At 43.5% G+C, this 20,020-nt stretch overlaps 1 protein-coding gene across 37 annotated transcripts in view; it reads right to left on the bottom strand.

Moving 5' to 3' along the window:
• LOC110494629 (E3 ubiquitin-protein ligase TRIM62) overlaps window positions 1–17,055 on the bottom strand; it is a 42,550-nt gene extending 25,495 nt beyond the window's left edge. For 7 of the 37 annotated variants that reach the window (XM_090206225.1, XM_090206240.1, XM_090206230.1 and 4 more), the window contains exons 1-2: window positions 16,903–17,021; window positions 15,199–15,780 (exon numbers count right to left, since the gene is read on the bottom strand). In XM_090206225.1, coding sequence (XP_090062351.1) covers window positions 15,199–15,606 — 408 coding nt within the window. In that variant the 5' untranslated portion in view covers window positions 15,607–15,780; window positions 16,903–17,021. Of the gene's footprint in view, window positions 1–15,198; window positions 15,781–16,500 lie in introns of all 37 variants that reach the window. The other 30 variants (XM_090206223.1, XM_090206238.1, XM_090206228.1 and 27 more) reach the window with 12 other exon arrangements.
• Between the last annotated feature and the right edge of the window lie 2,965 nt (window positions 17,056–20,020).

The raw sequence follows: 20,020 nt of genomic DNA, 5'->3' as shown, positions 1-20,020 counted from the left end.
GCAAATTAGCTGTGTATTTTAGACATGACATAACTGAAATGCATTAGCGGTCCTCATAAATCACTTACTAATAGTGACTCAGATAAATGTGTGTTCTGTTCCACCCACCCACGCAAAAATAATTACACAAAACAAATGTGTAATGTGTGTGAGACCAATAAAATTAGATTTATGAAGAGGACAAGCTGAGGTTCTTACAAGCCCTTAACCAACAATGCTTTAAGAAGTCAAGCAAAAATAAGTTAAGTAAAAAAATAAATAAAAAGAGGATGTATGCAGAATGTGCAAGACACACAAATCTCAATGGAGAACATCCTGTCACCATTGCATGCAGAGAAACCACAGCGTTAAGACACTTTTGTTTGCCTTCTACATCTTGGCTGCCCTGGACACAGTTGTGCACTCTGTAGCGTTGTCTTCCTGTGGCTGGCTTTGCCATTTTATTGTTTGCAAGCATTTCTACTTTATTTGACCCATTAGACCTATGCACACACACAAACAAAATAAACATTTGCAGTAACACTGTCAGAGTTGAGGTCAGGCCAGATATACGCTGTAGCTCCCAGTCCATCCTTTCACTTTCCATCAAGTCAATAAACACAAGGGTGAACCAGGCCCTAACACAAAGCTAGAGGTTTTGGACAAGGGACAATGGTACCACTACCCTGATTTCAGCTTGAAACATAGACTGAACAAAAACAGGTCAACGTGGCCATCGGTCACTAGATTCCAAGTAATTGCTGTGGCCTGGGGAGGGGGGGAGAAAATACAGTTGTGTAGTGTCCCGTCTATGGCGGGGGGGGGCAGAGATGAGAGGGGGTGATTAATACCATACCTGGCCAAGACCTGACCAACAACAGAACCAAAAACTTGGTCAAGTTTAAGGACAACCAGCATGCACACTCTGTTTCCACCACCCAATCTCCTTCCAGAGCTGCTTTAATATTCGGCTTGGCTTTACACCTCATGAATAATCTAGCAAGGAATTTAACGGAACTGGAGGGCTCCCAAAAGGTTCACTTGACACTATATGATTTTTCACTTTAAATTACGCCCAACAAAACCAATGATTGTGTAAGTGTACAGTTGAAATCGAAAGTTTACATACACTTAGGTTGGAGACATTAAAACTTGTTTTTCAACCACTCCACAAATTTCTTGTTAACAAGGGGAAAAAATGGTTAACAAGTCAGTTAGGACATCTACTTTGTGCATGACACAAGTCATTGTTCCAACAATTGTTTACAGACAGATTATTTCACTGTATCAATTCCAGTGGGTCAGAAGTTTACATACACTAAGTTGACTGTGCCTTTAAACAGCTTGGAAAATTCCAGAAAATGATGTCATGGCTTTAGAAGCTTCTGATAGGTTAATTGACATCATTTGAGTCAATTGGAGGTGTACATGTGGATGAATTTCAAGGTCTACCTTCAAACTCAGTGCCTCTTTGCTTGACATCATGGGAAAATCAATAGAAATCAGCCAAGACATCAGAAAACAAAATGTAGACCTCCACACGTCTGGTTCATCCTTGGGAGCAATTTCCAAATGCCTGAAGGTACCACGTTCATCTGCACAAACAATAGTACGCAAGTATAAACACCATGGGACCACGCAGACGTCATACCGCTCAGGAAGGAGACGCGTTCTGTCTCCTAGAGATGAACGTACTTTGGTGTGAAAAGTACAAATCAATCCCAAAACAACAGCAAAGGACCCTGTGAAGATGCTGGAGGAAACCGGTACAAAAGTATCTATATCCACAGTAAAACGAGTCCAAAATCGACATAACCTGATAGGCCGGTCAGCAAGGAAGAAGCCACTGCTCCAAAACCGCCATTAACAAGCCAGACTACGGTTTGCAACTGCACATGGGGACAAAGATCGTACTTTTTGGAGAAATGTCATCTGGTCTGATGAAACAAAAATAGAACTGTTTGGCCATAATGACCATTATGTTTGGAGAAAAAAGGGGGAGGATTTGAAAATGAAGAAGACCATCCCAACCGTGAAGCACGGGGGTGGCAGCATCATGTTGTGAGGGTGCTTTGCTGCAGGAGGGACTGGTGCGCTACACAAAATAGATGGCACCATGAGGAAGGACAATATGTGGATATATTGGAGCAACATCTCAAGACATCAGTCAGGAAGTTAAAGCTTGGTCGTAAATGTGTCTTCCAAATGGACAATGACCCCAAGCCTACTTCCAAAGTTGTGGCAAAATGGCTTAAGGACAAAAAGTCAAGGTATTGGAGGGGCTGTCAAAGCCCTGACCTCAATCCTATAGAAAATTTGTGGGCAGAACAGAAAATGTGCGAGCAAGGATGCCTACAAACCTGACTCAGTTACACCAGCTCTGTCAGGAGGAATGGGCCAAAATTCACCCAACTTATTGTGGGAAGCTTGTGGAAGGCTACCCAAAAGTTAAACAATTTAAAGGCAATGCTACAAAATACTAATAAAGCACTAAATAAACTTCAGTTAGTGCTAAATATGGCTGCTAGAATCCTGACTAGAACCAAAAAATGTGATCATATTACTCCAGTGCTAGCCTCTCTACACTGGCTTCCTGTTAAGGCAAGGGCTGATTAAGGTTTAACTGCTAACCTATAAAGCATTACGTGGGTTTGCGCCTGCCGTACATACCTACATGTATGCTAAGGTTACAAGACGCAGGCCTCCTTACTGTCCCCAGAATTTCTAAGCAAACAGCTGGAGGCAGGGCTTTGTCCTATAGAGCTCCACTTTTATGGAATGGTCTGCCTACCCATGAGTGTAGTCTTGCCCAGGAGTGTGAAGGTCTCTCTCCTTTTTTTTTTGGTCCTCCAATAATCGGTATCGGCGTTGAAAAATCACAATCGGTCGACCTCTAAATCGGAGTATTTATCCTGTCTTGTCCTGTGTGAATTTAAGTGTGCTGTCTCTAATGCTCTCGCTCTCTCAGAGGACCATGCCTCAGGACTACCTGGCCGTGCTGTTGCTCCAGTTTCAACTGTTCTGCCTGTGGCTATGGAACCCTGACCTGTTCACCGGACGTGCTACCTCTCCCAGACCTGTTGTTTTCAACTCGCTAGAAACAGCAGGAGCGGTGGAGATACTCTGAATGATCGGCTATGAAAAGCCAACTGACATTTACTCCTGAGGTGCTGACCTGTTGCAACCACGGTGATTATTATTATTTGACCCTGCTGGTCATCTATGAACATTTCAACATCTTGGCCATGTTCTGTTTTAACCCCACCCGGCACAGCCAGAAGAGTCTAGGTCCAAGGCCACCCCTCATAGCCTGGTTCCGCTCTTGGTTTCTTCCTAGGTTCTGGCCTTTCTAGGGAGTTTTTCCTAGCCACTGTGCTTCTACACCTGCATTTCTTGCTGTTTGGGGTTTTAGGCTGGGTTTCTTTACAGCACTGACATCAGCTGATGTAAGAAGGGCTTTATAAATACATTTGATTGATTGATGTAAACTTCTGACCCACTGGGAATGTGATGAAAGACATACAGGCTGAAATAAATCACTACTATTATTCTGAAATTTCACATTCTTAAATTAAATTGGTGATCCTAACTGACCTAAGACAGGGAATTTTTACTAGGAGTAAATGTTAGGAATTTAAATGTATTTGGCTAAGGTGTATGTAAACTTCCGACTTCAACTGTAGGTAACAATACGTCCGCCACACTGATCCTCAACACAGGGGTGCGTGCTCAGCCCCATCATGTACTCCCTGTTCACGCATGGCTGCACGGCCAGGCACGACTACAACACCATCATTAAATTTGCTGATGACACAACAGTGGTAGGCCTGATCACCGACAAACGACGAGACAGCCTATAGAGAGGAGGTCAGAAGACTGAAAGGTGGCTTAAAAGATTTGGCATGGGTCCTCAGATCCTCAAAAAGTTCTACAGCTGCACCATCAAGAAAATCCTGACTGGTTGCATCACTGCCTGGTATGACAACTGCTCGGCTTCTGACTGCAGAGCGTGACAGAGGGTAGTGTGAACAGCTCAGTACATCACTGGGGCCAAGCTTCCTGCCATCCAGGACCTCTATACCAGGCGGTGTCAGAGGAAGGCCCTAAGAATTGTCAAAGACTCCAGCCACCCTAGTCATAGATAGACTGTTCTCTCTGTTACCGCACGGCAAGCGGTACCGGAGCGCCATGTCTAGGTCCAAGAGGCTTCTAAACAGCTTCTACCCCCAAGCCATAAGACTCCTGAACATCTAGTCAAATGGCTACCCAGACTAATTGCATTGCCCCGCCCCCACACCACTGCCACTCTCTGTTGTCATATATGCATAGTCACTTTAAAAACCTACATGTACATACTACCTCAACTAACCGGTGCCCCAGCACATGGAATCTGTACCGGCACCCCCCTGTATATATTGTTATTTTTTACTGTTGCTCTTTGATTACTTGTTACTTTTCTTCTCTCTTATTCTCATCCATATATTTTTTAAATTACATTGTTGGTTAGGGGCACGTAAGTAAGCATTTCACTGTAAGGTGTTGTTTTCGGGCGCAAATGACTAATAAAATTTGATAGCAAAGTTAGGACTACTTTTAACAATTCCCCCTGGTTTTTGTTTGGCATCCGTTTAAAAAGTGAAAAATCGGAGTCTCAGCATCATTCTGTTACCGTGGAATTTCCATCTCTGATCCCATTGCACCTTGACTGAGAAGGGGGAGACGTCGGAGTTACTGGGTAAACAGAGATAGGCCTAACCTACATTTATAATACAGAGGAAACACAGGAAGGGTAAACGACGTCAACCAGACAGGCTTCCCCACTCCTGGAGCACCATTAGAGTGGAGGGGTTGGGCTGTGAGGCGTGGAGGGGTTGGGCTGTAAGGCTCACTGATGGAGCAGTAATGAGGACTCCAATCAACAGTACACCTAATTAAATCATCTGGAGCTAAATCACAGACACAGGGAAGGAATCACATGAGATTATGGCCCACACTAGCCCTGGCCTCTAAACAATGGCCTGTAATCTGGGATGCTAAATCCAAAGCTAATCAGGAGCGCACAGCTCAGAGCCTTAGGGCTTTCATGGGGTCTGAGGCTGTCGTCCACACAGCACAATAATTACATTACGGACATGCTGCTCTAAGGAGAACTAAAGGAGGGTGGTGTATGGGCTACTACAGTCTACATACCCCACTAGACTAGCATTTAATATTCACTTTTAATACTCAGATGAAGTTGTCGCAAGGATAAAATTATATCCATGTAAAAGATTTCCATGCTGATCTGTTCCACAGTATCAACAAGGTGAACTAGCAGAAATGGGCCTATATAAACCCAATTACGCTGGCCTATTTCTCAAGCCTCGCACCGAATGTGGATATAGCATTCATCTGCTGTTTCTTCAGCGCGTTGTGTTTCAGGGATCACCAGCTGGAGAACCCTTTTCACCCAATTCTACAGAGAGTTGGACTGTAATAAAACAGATGTGGAGACCAAAGACTGGCCTCAGGATAAACGGAATGTTGGTCAATCCATCGATAAACAGTGGAGACTAATCCAAATCTGAACAGTGGAGCGAACAGTCCTTCAGTGTAATAAATTCTAATCTCTGACCAAGAGAATGCAAAACCAGCAACAGTCGATGTATTATCTCAACACCTGTTCAGTTCTTCAATGAGACAGTGGAAAAAAAGAGAAACATGCAGTAAAATGAAGATTGAGAGGATATGGGTGAGCTTGTCATGTTCCCATGGGAACCGAGAAGTCTAATTCACAACATCCGACTTGCCCATTGTAAACATACAGAAACTCCTCTATTCAAACAATACAGGACAGCAGATGTAAAGGATCCAAGATGGCGTAGCAGTCAGACGTCTTTGTCTTGTCCCATGTGTATATATATTTTTCATTGCATTCTTTTTAATATTTTTCCTAAACCTCAACTTCAAAATACTCTCCTGCAACCCGCCTCACCCAATGTGGTGTGAATCCGGAACCCCGCCGATCCTCTACGACTGGAATACCGACATAATCTGCCCGAGGATTCCAACATGCCCCTCAGGCACGACGCCCGTTGAAGGACCATTCTGCTAACTGGCTAGGCCTGCTAGCTACCTAGAGCAACTTGGAACCCTACTAATTCCACGACTGGTCTATCGATGTCACCACACGAAGAGGCAAAAACAGACTTACCCCCATCGGTACGTCCCCCAAAGGCTAACTTGCTAGCCCCGGTCTACTAACTGCTAGCTTGCCTGCCCCGGTCTGCTAACTGCTAGCTTGTTTAGCCCCGGCCTACTAACTGTTATCGTGTTTGCATCGGGCCTGCTAACTGTCTGAATCGCCGTGTTCCCAGTCAGCCTTAACCAACTATGTTGTCCCACCTCCTACATATGCAATGACATCACCTGGTTTAAACATCTCTAGAGACTATATCTCTCTCATCATTACTCAATGCCTAGGTTTACCTCCAATGTACTCACATCCTACCTTACCTTTGTACACTATGCCTTGAATCTATGCTATCGTGCCCAGAAACCTGCTCCTTTTACTCTCGGTTCCAAACGTGCTAGACGGCCAGTTCATTTAGCATTTAGCCACACCCTTATCCTACTTCTCCTCTGTTCCTCTGGTGATGTAGAGGTTAATCCAGGTCCTGCAGTGCCTAGCTCCACTCCCCAGCACGAGCTCAGAAGATAGATGGGGTGCAATCAATTCACATATGGTATCGAGGGCACAGCTGGGGGTAGAGGGAGGTCTATACCAAGTGGCAACAATGAGAGACTTGTTTCTGGAAAGGTACATTTTTAGAAGTAGAAGCTCGAATTGTTTGGGTACGGACTTGGATAGTAATACAGAACGCTGCAGGAATAGATACAGTGCCTTGCGAAAGTATTTGGCCCCCTTGAACTTTGCGACCTTTTGCCACATTTCAGGCTTCAAACAAAGATATAAAACTGTATTTCTTTGTGAAGAATCAACAACAAGTGGGACACAATCATGAAGTGGAACGACATTTATTGGATATTTCAAACTTTTTTAACAAATCAAAAACTGAAAAATTGGGCGTGCAAAATTATTCAGCCCCCTTAAGTTAATACTTTGTAGCGCCACCTTTTGCTGCGATTACAGCTGTAAGTCGCTTGGGGTATGTCTCTATCAGTTTTGCACATCGAGAGACTGACATTTTTTCCCATTCCTCCTTGCAAAACAGCTCGAGCTCAGTGAGGTTGGATGGAGAGCATTTGTGAACAGCAGTTTTCAGTTCTTTCCACAGATTCTCGATTGGATTCAGGTCTGGACTTTGACTTGGCCATTCTAACACCTGGATGTTTATTTTTGAACCATTCCATTGTAGATTTTGCTTTATGTTTTGGATCATTGTCTTGTTGGAAGACAAATCTCCATCCCAGTCTCAGGTCTTCTTCCAGAATGGTCCTGTATTTGGCTCCATCCATCTTCCCATCAATTTTAACCATCTTCCCTGTCCCTGCTGAAGAAAAGCAGGCCCAAACCATGATGCTGCCACCACCATGTTTGACAGTGGGGATGGTGTGTTCAGGGTGATGAGCTGTGTTGCTTTTACGCCAAACATAACGTTTTGCATTGTTGCCAAAAAGTTCAATTTTGGTTTCATCTGACCAGAGCACCTTCTTCCACATGTTTGGTGTGTCTCCCAGGTGGCTTGTGGCAAACTTTAAACAACACTTTTTATGGATATCTTTAAGAAATGGCTTTCTTCTTGCCACTCTTCCATAAAGGCCAGATTTGTGCAATATACGACTGATTGTTGTCCTATGGACAGAGTCTCCCACCTCAGCTGTAGATCTCTGCAGTTCATCCAGAGTGATCATGGGCCTCTTGGCTGCATCTCTGATCAGTCTTCTCCTTGTATGAGCTGAAAGTTTAGAGGGACGGCCAGGTCTTGGTAGATTTGCAGTGGTCTGAAACTCCTTCCATTTCAATATTATTATCGCTTGCACAGTGCTCCTTGGGATGTTTAAAGCTTGGGAAATCTTTTTGTATCCAAATCCGGCTTTAAACTTCTTCACAACAGTATCTCGGACCTGCCTGGTGTGTTCCTTGTTCTTCATGATGCTCTCTGCGCTTTTTAACGGACCTCTGAGACTATCACAGTGCAGGTGCATTTATACAGAGACTTGATTACACACAGGTGGATTGTATTTATCATCATTAGTCATTTTAGGTCAACATTGGATCATTGAGATCCTCACTGAACTTCTGGAGAGAGTTTGCTGCACTGAAAGTAAAGGGGCTGAATAATTTTGCATGCCCAATTTTTCAGTTTTTGATTTGTTAAAAAAGTTTGAAATATCCAATAAATGTCGTTCCACTTCATGATTGTGTCCCACTTGTTGATTCTTCACAAAACAATACAGTTTTATATCTTTATGTTTGAAGCCTGAAATGTGGCAAAAGGTCGCAAAGTTCAAGGGGGCCGAATACTTTCGCAAGGCACTGTATAGCAAGCAGCTTCAGTGGTAGCCGCAGTAGCAAGCAGCTTCAGTGGTAGCCGCAGTAGCAAGCAGCTTCAGTGGTAGCCGCAGTAGCAAGCAGCTTCAGTGGTAGCCGCAGTAGCAAGCAGCTTCAGTGGTAGCCGCAGTAGCAAGCAGCTTCAGTGGTAGCCGCAAGCAGCTTCAGTGGTAGCCGCAGTAGCAAGCAGCTTCAGTGGTAGCCGCAGTAGCAAGCAGCTTCAGTGGTAGCCGCAGTAGCAAGCAGCTTCAGTGGTAGCCGCAGTAGCAAGCAGCTTCAGTGGTAGCCGCAGTAGCAAGCAGCTTCAGTGGTAGCCGCAGTAGCAAGCAGCTTCAGTGGTAGCCGCAGTAGCAAGCAGCTTCAGTGGTAGCCGCAGTAGCAAGCAGCTTCAGTGGTAGCCGCAGTAACAAGCAGCTTCAGTGGTGGCCGCAGTAACAAGTGAAGTAACTACTGCATCTTTATGTCTGAGGACATTATGTCTGGACAAGTCTAACAGAACATGCCTGTTCTGCCATTCCCCATGGCTCTGTTTCCGCACAAATGCAAACGCTGTCTCTCTTTCTCTCTGCAATGCCACTGAGCGCTGAACTGTTCAAACATTAGCGAGTTATTTAACCATTTTTTTCACTCTGCCTTGTTCTGGGAACCACCTCTCTCAGAAGAATAAGGAATGAGGAGGAAGATTAAGGACGGGATAGAGAACAAGAAAGTAAACGAGAGTGAGGAAAGAGAGGGGGACCGGGAGCGGACTGGGACAGGCCTCAGGAGAGAGCCACGGGTGCCCTTGAAATTGCCTGACTCATTACTGCAGCAATGGCCATGCATGTGGAAGGGGAGCTCAGAGAGAGCTGTGTGAGTGTTAGAGAGTGAGCGAAAGTGAGAGAAAGCCCTGGTTAACCCCTGAAGGGACACTTCAAAGGCCCATACGCTCCTCTCTTTCCCCTGCTTCAAATACCACACAGTGTTAGTGGAGCAGGTAAGGGGAAAATGTTAACACCTCATCCTTAACCTGTGTGTTCTGGACCAGATAAGGATGAAATAATAACTGGGGAGGTCTAATGGAGAATGGTGTACAGGAGCTCCCTTTAACTGAAATACCTTGTTGGAGAGGTTCAACACTAGTGCTCCCATAGACCTCATAGCAGTAGAGCAAATCGGAGGGCCATTGGAAACTTTGCTAAAGCAAACAGATGTGCTGCACCCCTACCACAGCCTCCAGCCTATCCCTCAAAACAGAGTATCTGAAGCTCAGTCCCCAAATCCCTGTATGCATGGATAACCAGGGCTACAGAACCCTTCTCCTCTTGTCTGGGTTTCCCATCACCGCTGTCTAATGACAAGCAGAGCAGAACGAGGTACATGTCCCTGGGGCCACTGGAAAGCAGGCAAAGGCTCTAACTCCATATACTCCTGTCCCAGTCCCCATGCTGCTCTGCACACTGACAGACCACATTACAATTAAGGGACTGGCCTTAGTGACTCAAATTTGTCTATATGGAGCAAAGCTAAATATTCTGAGAATAAAGCACACATTCACAGCGTCCGTACAGGTCTGATAAGCTGTGTGGTGAAAGATGCCGTTGAAACAGCAATCTGCTAGCCTGTTTTTAGATGACAACAACATGGAAAACAAAACCAGAGGTCACCATTATTGCGTCAAACAAAGCTGTCCATTCACCCACAACACTTCAGACGAATAGGCAAGCAAATCAAATTAAATGTTTAAATAAGGCTAAACCAATAACCAACTAAACATTATTTCCATTTGTGTACAGGGGTTGTGCTGTCCATGCCAGCCTTTATGAACAGAGGCATACAGCCCTCCTAGGCAGAGTGCAGGAGCCCTTTTCCCTCTGAATCTCTGCTTCCTCAAGCAAATGGCAGAGCTGCCAACATATCCTTCCCTATACCACCTTAATATCCTTCACATTGAAAAGCATGTGCGCAGACAGTGTGTGTACGTGCGGACAGCAGCGTGTGTGTCACTGAGCTGAAGTGGAGGACATGCTAGCTAGCGCATTATAGATTTGACTGCAGCATGGATCCACAGGGGTAAGGATGACAATCGGCAGGAGCTAAAGCCCCCTGACATCAACAACCTGCATGCCTGTGGTCAGAGCAGAGAAGTGACATGCCAAGCTAAGGAGATTACACCTTCTCTCACTCTCAGCCCAAAGAGTAGCTCCTGCCCTGCCTGGCAGCCACACGACAACTAAAGCCCTCGCTGGGTTCATCTGTGGGCAGAGTCAGGCCAACAGACTGTCAACCACATCCCTTATCTTGCTCAACATATGTGGCAACAGTCAGGGCATTTCATCATCTTTAAGGCACTCAATACAAAACCAAAATGTTTATACGTAAACAGCAAGGTAACCAGAGACATTTTGCTCTATCCCCCCAGTCTTCCATTAGGTCAATGGGCAATATAGCTACAGTATGCTGTAACCTAAAAGCAAGCTTCCTTGGACAAACTACTGCATTGAGATAGGAATTGAAAAGCAATGTTTTAACCCAGGGCAGTAGACCTGGTGGAGGAGTCTGTCAGCCTAGACACATTTTCTCCTCCTCCTCGGTCTGACTGAGAACCTCCTCAGGGAGCTGCAGTGTCATTACAGCCAGAGAGAGAACAAAAGGGAGAACAATGTGTGTGTCCACCAAATTCCATCCCACCCAGCAACAAATACCCCTCAGTCTCACCTGACAAAACAAAAGATGAATCCCATTCAACAGACACACCCCACCTGGCATCACAAGTGCCTTCTGAACACTGTCTGAGTTGAACATTACTTTTAGACACCTTTGTCCATCACACCATGACACTTAACTTCTTCGGGGTAGGGGGCAGTATTGGGAATTTTGGATGAAAAGTGTGCCCAAATTAAGCTGCCTGCTACTCAGCCATAAAGGCTAGAATATGCATATAATTAGTAGATTTGGATAGAAAACACACTGAAGTTTCTAAAACGGTTTGAATGATGTCTGAGTATAACAGAACTCATATGGCAGCAAAAACCTGAGAAAAAAATCCAACCAGGAAGTGGGAAATCTGAGGTTTGTAGTTTTTCCACTCAGCCCCTATCGAATACAGTGGGATATTGATCATGTTGCACTTCCTACGGCTTCCACTAGATGTCAACAGTATTTAGAAACTGGTTTGAGGGTTCTACTATAAAGGAGGGGCTCATAAGAGCTCTTGGAGTGAGTGGTCTGGCAGAGTGCCACAGGCTCAGTCTCGCGCGCTCACGTGAAAGGTAGCTACGTTCCAATTAATTTCTGAAGACAAAGGAATTGTCCGGTTGGAATATTATTGAAGATTTGTGAAAAACATCCTAAACATTGATTCTAAATATTGTTTGACATGTTGCTACGAACTGTAACAGAACTTTTTTTGACTTTTTGTCTGCTCCTAGTGAAAGTGCGTCATGAATGTGGATTACTGGACTGAACGCACAAACAAAAGGAGCTATTTTGACATGAATTATGGACATTATCGAACAAAGCGAACATTTGTGGAACTGGGATTCCTGGGAGCACATTCTGATGAAGATCAAAGGTAAGTGAATATTTATAATGCTATTCTGACATCTGTTGACTCCAACATGGCGGATATCTGTTTGGCTTGATTTGGGCTCTGAGCACTGTACTCAGATTATTGCTTTTTTCGGTAAAGTTTTTTAAAAATCTGACAGCGGTTGCATTAAGGAGAAGTGTATCTATAATTCCGTGCATAATACTTGTATTTTCATCAACATTTTATGAGTATTTCTGTAAATTGATGTGGCTCTCTGCAAAGTCACCGGATCTTTTGGAACTACTGAACGTAACGCGCCAATGTAAACTCAGATTTTTGGATATAAATATGAACTTTACCGAACAAAACATACATGTATTGTGTAACATGAAGTCCTATGAGTGTCATCTGATGAAGATCAACGGTTAGTGATTAATTTGATCTATATTTCTGCTTTTTGTGACTCCTCTCTTTGGTTGGAAAATGGCTGAATGCTTTCTGTGACTCGTTGCTGACCTAACTGATCTATGTTCTGTTTTTGCCGAAAAGCGTTTTTGAAATCAAACACTGTGGTTGGTTTAACGAGAATTTTATCTTTAAAATGGTGTAAAATACTTCTATGTTTGAGGAATTTTAATTATGATATTTCTGTTATTTTGAATTTGGCGCCCTGCAGTTTAACTGGCAGTTGACAGGTGGGACGCTCCCACGTACCCTAGAGAGGCTAACTCAGCATTACCAGGGCATGCTGTTCAAAAGGAACTTCTACCCAAAGGCAAAACCTTTGCACAGTACGTTTCTTTAAACCGCCCAACTGGTCATTGAATGCTAAAAGCATTTTTTATTTTTATTTAATGGAACTGAAAGACCCAAAATGTTGGCCAATAACATCCTCAAAGAGCAACATTTCTGTTCCCGTCATTTCACTGAGCTAAACAAGAAATTACTTGAAAAATGACGACTCTCAGAAAATACAATGACTCGTATTTGAAGTCACACTTATAGGGGACATGTTTGTTTCTGTATCTTCTCTCGGGGTCCTGTAGATCGGGGCAGCTTTTTACCCTCCTGCTGTAAAGTTTATACGAAATGTCACAACAGATCCCATTGGAAAAGGCTCCAAGGAGAGAGAGAGAAACTGTCCAAGAAGAACAGCATGTTGTACTAATTAATTATCTATTGAGATTACACTGCCCTGACCTTTTGAATGCTCCAAGGCAGCCTAGATGCATCAAGATGGACTGTTTCAAGGCTCCTACAGCTCAGCAGCAAGGACATGCGAAATAGTCTACTAAGCCTTTGATTGTCAGGTACTTAACATTAAAAGAGAGGTTCTCTCTCTTCCTGAGTCAAGGAAAAAATAAGTTCAGTATACAATGAGGGGATAACATAAGGAACATTCAGAGCCTGCAGCCATCCCACAGACAGCCTAGCCTAATGCCTGTTGGACAGAAGAGGGATTGAGGAAATCATTTCAAACGGCACAAGTCTGATCCTTTTTCAGAGCTCCCTCCCTGGTGTTGACCAACCTACAGTGTTAATCATGTGCTCCAGTATCACACCTCGGCTCTGGTCCAACAGTGGCTTGGGACAGAGAGTGCGTCTATAGCTGCCTTGAGTGTTGACGGATTCAAGGGTATAATACACAAAACAAATGGGATTGGACTGTTATACATACTGTAACAATGGAGTGCAAAGAGAAGAGAACAGGATTAGCTACAATGCCAGAGTTATGGGATTGTGTCTCTGTGGGACTAATCAAAGTACGGAAGAAAAGGCTAACGATATTCATTGACTGAGTTTGTGGTAATATTGGGAATATCAAAGGGAAATATATTGAATTGGATTGTTGCTCTACATACGCTAGCATTAGTCTATACAGAGATGCTATTCATTATTTTAGACTACATGTGTAATGCCATGATGTAACTAAATCAGCTGAATCATTATTCTTTGTGAGCCCAAATGAAGGACAACTGTAGTGATGGAAATGTCATGGAAAGTCAGCCCATAAGGGTGGGGGAAACAGCTTGATGGGATTTCATAGTGCCCGAAACAACATTGATAGAAAATAAACCACAACGTATAAAAATCTGATATGTGCTTATTCAACCTGTTTACTCTGCCAGAGGGGCAAAGATCGTGTGTTCATTTGCGAATCAACGGTTGGTCCTCCGGCCCTTGGCAGACGACGTTTGTTTAGCCTATATTATAGTAAAACAATTGTCTTGACTGACAATAGCATTACTCTGGTGTTGTTAATCTTTTGAGGTAAACATCAAGGACAATACATCAACAAGTTCCGCTCTCAGAAAAGGGCACAGAGATCAATAGTCAGGTTGTTAACTGACTATCCTACCGATCCTTGACTTCGGCAATGTAATTGACAAAATAGCCTCCAACACTCTACTCAGCAAATTGGATGCAGTCTATCACAGTGCCATCCATTTTGTCACCAAAGCCCCATACATTGATGCGACATGTATGCTCTCGTTGGCTGGCCCTCGCTTCATATCCGTCGCCAAACTCACTGGCTCCAGGTCATCTATAAGTCGTTGCTAGGTAAAGCCCCGCCTTATCTCAGCTCACTGGTCACCATAGCAGCACCCACCCACAGCACGCGCTCCAGCTGGTATACTTCACTGGTCACCCCCAAAACCAATTCCTACTTCGGCCGCCTTTTCTTCCAGTTCTCTGCTGCCAATGACTGGAACGAACCTCATCACCATATTGTTATTTATTTAGCTCCTTTGCACTCCAGTACCGCTACTTGCACACTCATCTTCTGCACATCTATCACCCCAGTGTTTAATTTGCCATACTGGAATTATTTTGCCACTATGGCCTATTTATTGCCTCACCCCCCTTATCCTACCTCATTTACACACACACACTGTATATAGAGACTTTCTCTATTGTATTATTGACTGTATGTTTGTTTATTCCATGTGTAACTGTGTTGTTTGTGTCGCACTGCTTTGCTTTATCTTGGCCAGGTAGCAGTTGTAAATGAGAACTTGTTCTCAACTAGCCTACCTGGTTAAATAAAGGTGAAATAATAAATAAATAAAAAATAAATAAAAAATGGAGCTCAGTTTCAAAAGGCTTTCATTCCCCCCTAATTCAACTCCTGAGCCCTGGCTATGACTAACACTTAGAATTCTGGACACCCCATGGTACTAGACGAGGAGAAAGGACATCCAGTGGAACTGACCTGTATCTCCTCGTAGGCCTCGTCAATAGTGGTGACCTGGTGTTGCTCGTGTAAGGCTGGCTCGTCACAGAAGAAGCATACCAGGCTCTTGTCGCTGAGGCAGAAGAGCTTGACCTTCTCATGGTCCTTGCACGGATAGGAGCTCCTCTGCGCGTTGAGGATGGCGTCCAGCGGGAAGGCTGAGTAGCGCTCCACGATGTTGGACAGCTTGAGGCTTGGGGAGAGAAGAGGGTCTGCGAAGGTCCTCCTACACTCAGGACAGTCTCGGGCACCGTGGGGCTCCTGCCTGCTCCAGTGCTCAGTTATACACTTACGGCAGAAATAGTGCTCACAGCCAAAACTGACAGGGTCCTGATAGATACTCAGGCAAATGGAACACAAAAGCTCGTCCTTCAGACAGCAAGCCATTTGCAAACATAGAGGTTGAGATGCATCTGACTGCACACTGCTTGGGAGCAGAATGCACCTGGTTATATTTTTCAATACACTGTTCTGGACTGAGAGATCACATCAGGGTTTGGTTCTTGACTGTCAGTTCAATGACACCCACTTCAGAATCTTGGCCACTATTCTTTGATCTTTCTGCAATGACAAAACACAGACATAGCCACTGTGGAGCAATCTAATACAGACAGCAGACGGTATGCAAAAATATATACATCAAAGTAAATCTGATAAAGGGTTTAAGTAGTAAACCAGACATCTTTGGCATTCATCTCTTGGTGTGCAATAGCCAGCAAGGATAAGCTGTGGTCGCTGGAAGTTATGATTTTACCACTTGTTAGCTAGGAAATTTGAACCACTGTCAATTCTATAGCTTTTGAATCGCATACGTGGTCAAGCAAAAAGATTGAGCTTTGTTTTTTAACAGCATGGTTACATTCTCATTGTCTTCTACGACGATGGAGTCGCTCAACACAGCAACTGCAGTATTTTGACCTGTTCTCCTTTGGACACTGGCCGAATTAATGTCATAAGCTAGCACATTAGCTAGCTACGCTTAGTAGGGGAGCTAACTTATATGTCCAATAATGACCCCCGGCTAAGAATCGACATGTCTATAAAAATAAATACAAATAAGTGAGATAACAAGCTCCCTTAATTTGCCATACAACTTATTTAACTCACGTTTGTTACCTGGCTATTTCTGAATTTCGTTTCGCTTGTCAGCTAATATTTTCAATTGCAAAACTGACAACGTTAGCCGTCTAATTCGATAGCTAGCTAACGTTAGTTGCCTTGCTGGCCAGCTGGACTTAAACATCGCTATCTGCCTCCTCCATAAGAAAGAGATCAACTTACCATAGCAAATCTCCTTAAAATTTTACGTTAAATCATTTTGCTTTAAACGCAACCCTGTCTGATATTTTCCAAAATAATAAAAGAAAACCGCACCAGATCAAATTAATAATTTCAGACAACCTCACTCACAAGCATTCACGCCACCCAAACTGACATCCACTGCTGCTCAGTCGATCTCACTCTCCTTCAGAAAGGAATGAAACACAGCAATAGAAACAAACCAACGCTCCACCTGCGCGAACTATGGGTGTCACACTGACACATCAAAACTCTTCGTTCAATCTGTGGTTGCGGATTCACATACACATGTTATTTGCTTGAGTTAAAATTTAAAACGCATAAATGATTACGTACATACAAGTACACAGACGGAGGAAACGCTACTGGTGATAAATGTTGTACCCCTGTAAACGAATGGAATGGCGCAAACTTCGACGCGCTCAGCTGAAAGACAAAGATTAGTTCCGCTAGCACAGCAGCACTAACGTCAAAGACAGTAAAGTCACAGAGTTTCTAAACACAGAGGCGCAACATTGCAAGACTTCCGGGAAGGCTTACAAAACAGACCAAGCAGACCAGGCTGGGTTTGAGAAGGCAATGAGAGAAGTGAACGATTCTTCCTTAGCTGTTCATTTTCTAGAAATCTAAAGGCACAACCTAGATTCGAGTCAATGTCTGCCGAACGGTTTGTGCTGATTGTACTTTGATTGTGACCGCCGGTTAAATGGTGTCCCTTGAGAATGCAAGAACAAGATGTATGTCATGGGAAGTGCAGCATATTCATAAGGAGACATATACTTGGAATATGGAGGAGGAGTGGAGGGAAAAACAGAGGCAGATGAGGTCTAAGAGAGAGAGGGAGGAAGACTGAAAAGATTTGGAGTGTGTCCTCAGATCTTCAAAAAGTTATACAGCTGCACCGTTGAGAAGCTGTTAAGAAGCCTTTTGGACTTAGACTTGGCGCTCCGGTACCGCTTGCCGTGCAGTAGCAGAGAGAACAGTCTATGACTAGGGTGGCTGGAGTCTTTGACAATTTCTTTGAAATTGTGCTTTGCGGTCGGAGGCCGAGCAGTTGCCGTACCAGGCAGTGATACAACCTGTCAAAGACTCCAGCCACCCTAGTCATAGACTGTTCTCTCTGCTACTGCACGGCAAGCGGTACCGGAGCGCCAAGTCTAAGTCCAAAAGGTTGTATCACTGCCTGGTACGGCAACTGCTCCCCCTCCCTTTTTAAGCTGCTGATACTCTCTGTTTATTATCTATGCAGAGTCACTTTAATTCTGCCTACATGTACATATTACCTCAATTACCTCAACTAACTTCTGCCCCCGCACATTGACTCTGAATCGGTACCCCCTGTATATAGCCTCGCTACTGTTATTTTACTGCTGCTCTTTAATTGTCTTTTATTTTTATTTTTCACTTATCTATTTTTTACTTAACACTTGTTTTTCTTACAACTGCATTGTTGGTTAAGGGCTTGTAAGTAAGCATTTCACTGTAAGGTTGTATTCGGCACTTGTGACAAATACCTTTTGATTTGAAGAGGGTGAGCTTGAGTCGGTTAAAAATGGCAGAAATTGGGAGATGGTTTGTTAAAGAAGAACGATAGAAAGTGTATGCAGAGTGAGCTGAAGACAGGAGGAGAAATGGAAGTGAATGAGGGCGAAGTATCAGGGGTGGTAGGTGTGGTGAAGTTCTCTGAGCCTGAGGCTTGGACCGAGGGTCAGGATAAAGATGAGTCTGTGACAGTAGGAGTGAAGTTTTTGGAAAAAGTGGACCCTTGCTTTTTGGCTGATCCATTTGTGGTTTCATGGTGAGTGAAAACAGAGTTGGGTGCAGTGGAATTGGTGAGGGTAACCAGAAGTGATCTTGTGATAATTGTTTGTGTTTCTGCTGGTCAGAGCGAGCAGGCGCTCCACGTTAAATGAATGGCAAGATGTGTGAATTGTTTTGCTCTCAAGAAAAGGGCACCATTGGAATGAGTGATTACTGGGGTAGCAGTAAATGTGAAAGTTGACCAACTGAAGGGGAAGATTCCTGGTGTTTGTGATGCTCGTGGTTTAGTGCGACACAGACAGGGTGGCATGAGTGGTGAAACAGAAAAGTCGTTGTCTGTTCTTTTGAGTTTTGATGTTTAAGTCTTTGCCGAACAAAGTGATGTTAGGATATATAAGTTATCCTGTACAAGCTTTTGTGCCGAATACATTACGTTGTAACAGGTGTCAAGCTTATGGGCATTTGGCAGCAGTGTGTAAGATGGAGGTTCCTAGGTGTGAGAAGTGTGCAAAAGGGCACGACACAAAGGAATGTGTAGCATTAGGGAAAGTAGTGATATGTGTTAATTGTAGGGGTGCCCAGGGGGCTGGGGATCAGAAATGTCCCGTGTGAGAGAGGCAGGTTGAGTTTTCCAGTGTTCGAGTAGTGCAGACGTTGTCATATGCTGAAGCAGTAAATAAAGTTGTGGAAGATGGGTCAAGAGGGAGGGATCCTGAGAGGAGTTGTGTGTGAGTCGTAGCTCTGCACCAGTACAGAGGGATAAACCAACAAGTGAAATGTTTCAGTAAGATTGGATTTTTAGCATTTATAGCAATGGTTATCAACTGTACTGCAGGGATGGAACTTAAGTCGCAGAAAATTGAGGTTGTGGTGGCAGCTGCAGAGAGGTATTTGAGTGTGCGAGACTTGACGTCAGAAGAGTTACAGGGTGTGTTAAGTGGTAGTGTCCCATCCTTTCTGGCTGTTGGCCTGGACTAAATATATTTAAATTGTAGGACTAAATATATTTAAATAGTGGAGTAGGGTGTTTTATTAACTTTTTTGAGAGTGTAGTGTTAGCTAAAATAAATAAAAATGAACAAATGAACTAAGTATAAGGGATTTATACCCCAGTCTACTAGGTGGCGGTAATGCAACATTTATTGGATGCCAACCGCCATTAAACCTCATCGGAAGACGAGCCAATGTCAACATTTTATTAGTACAATTACTCTGTGAAAGTGACTAACTGACAAATTTTTGTCAAAAACAACTTTAGTAGTGCCTTTGATTTGACGGCCTGCACATACGCAGTTTGGCGCGAGACGACCATTAGACTTAGCATTATTTTTAATTTCAAATTAGAATACAATAACAACAAAAAACATAGGACTTCACTACATTTCATATTTTATATTTTGTTATTGGCAAATTCTAAAGATTCAATTAAATATTGGATTTCATGTAAAAAAAAAAAAAAACATATTGCAGATTTCAAATATTTGTTTTTGTGTATATACAATTTACCAGAGAGAATGAAGAAATTAACGACTAATTCAGTAGTTTTGTTTTCGTTTAGTAAATAACATATTGCATCTTTCATTGTAAATAGTTGGGTCTTTATTAATTCAATTCTAAATGTAATTACTTAACTCAGTCCAAAATAACTTCTCAGAGTCACACTTAAAAAAAATTGTATAATAGCTTCCCCTTATTTATTCCAGAAAAGGCATATGTCCTCTAAGCCCATGAATTTAGACAA

This window comes from Oncorhynchus mykiss, chromosome 17 (assembly GCF_057628025.1).
Source record: "Oncorhynchus mykiss isolate SJ-2025 chromosome 17, ASM5762802v1, whole genome shotgun sequence".
NCBI lineage: Eukaryota > Metazoa > Chordata > Actinopteri > Salmoniformes > Salmonidae > Oncorhynchus > Oncorhynchus mykiss.
Note: the sequence above shows the minus strand (reverse complement) of the source record. Positions and strands in the feature narration are given on the sequence as shown.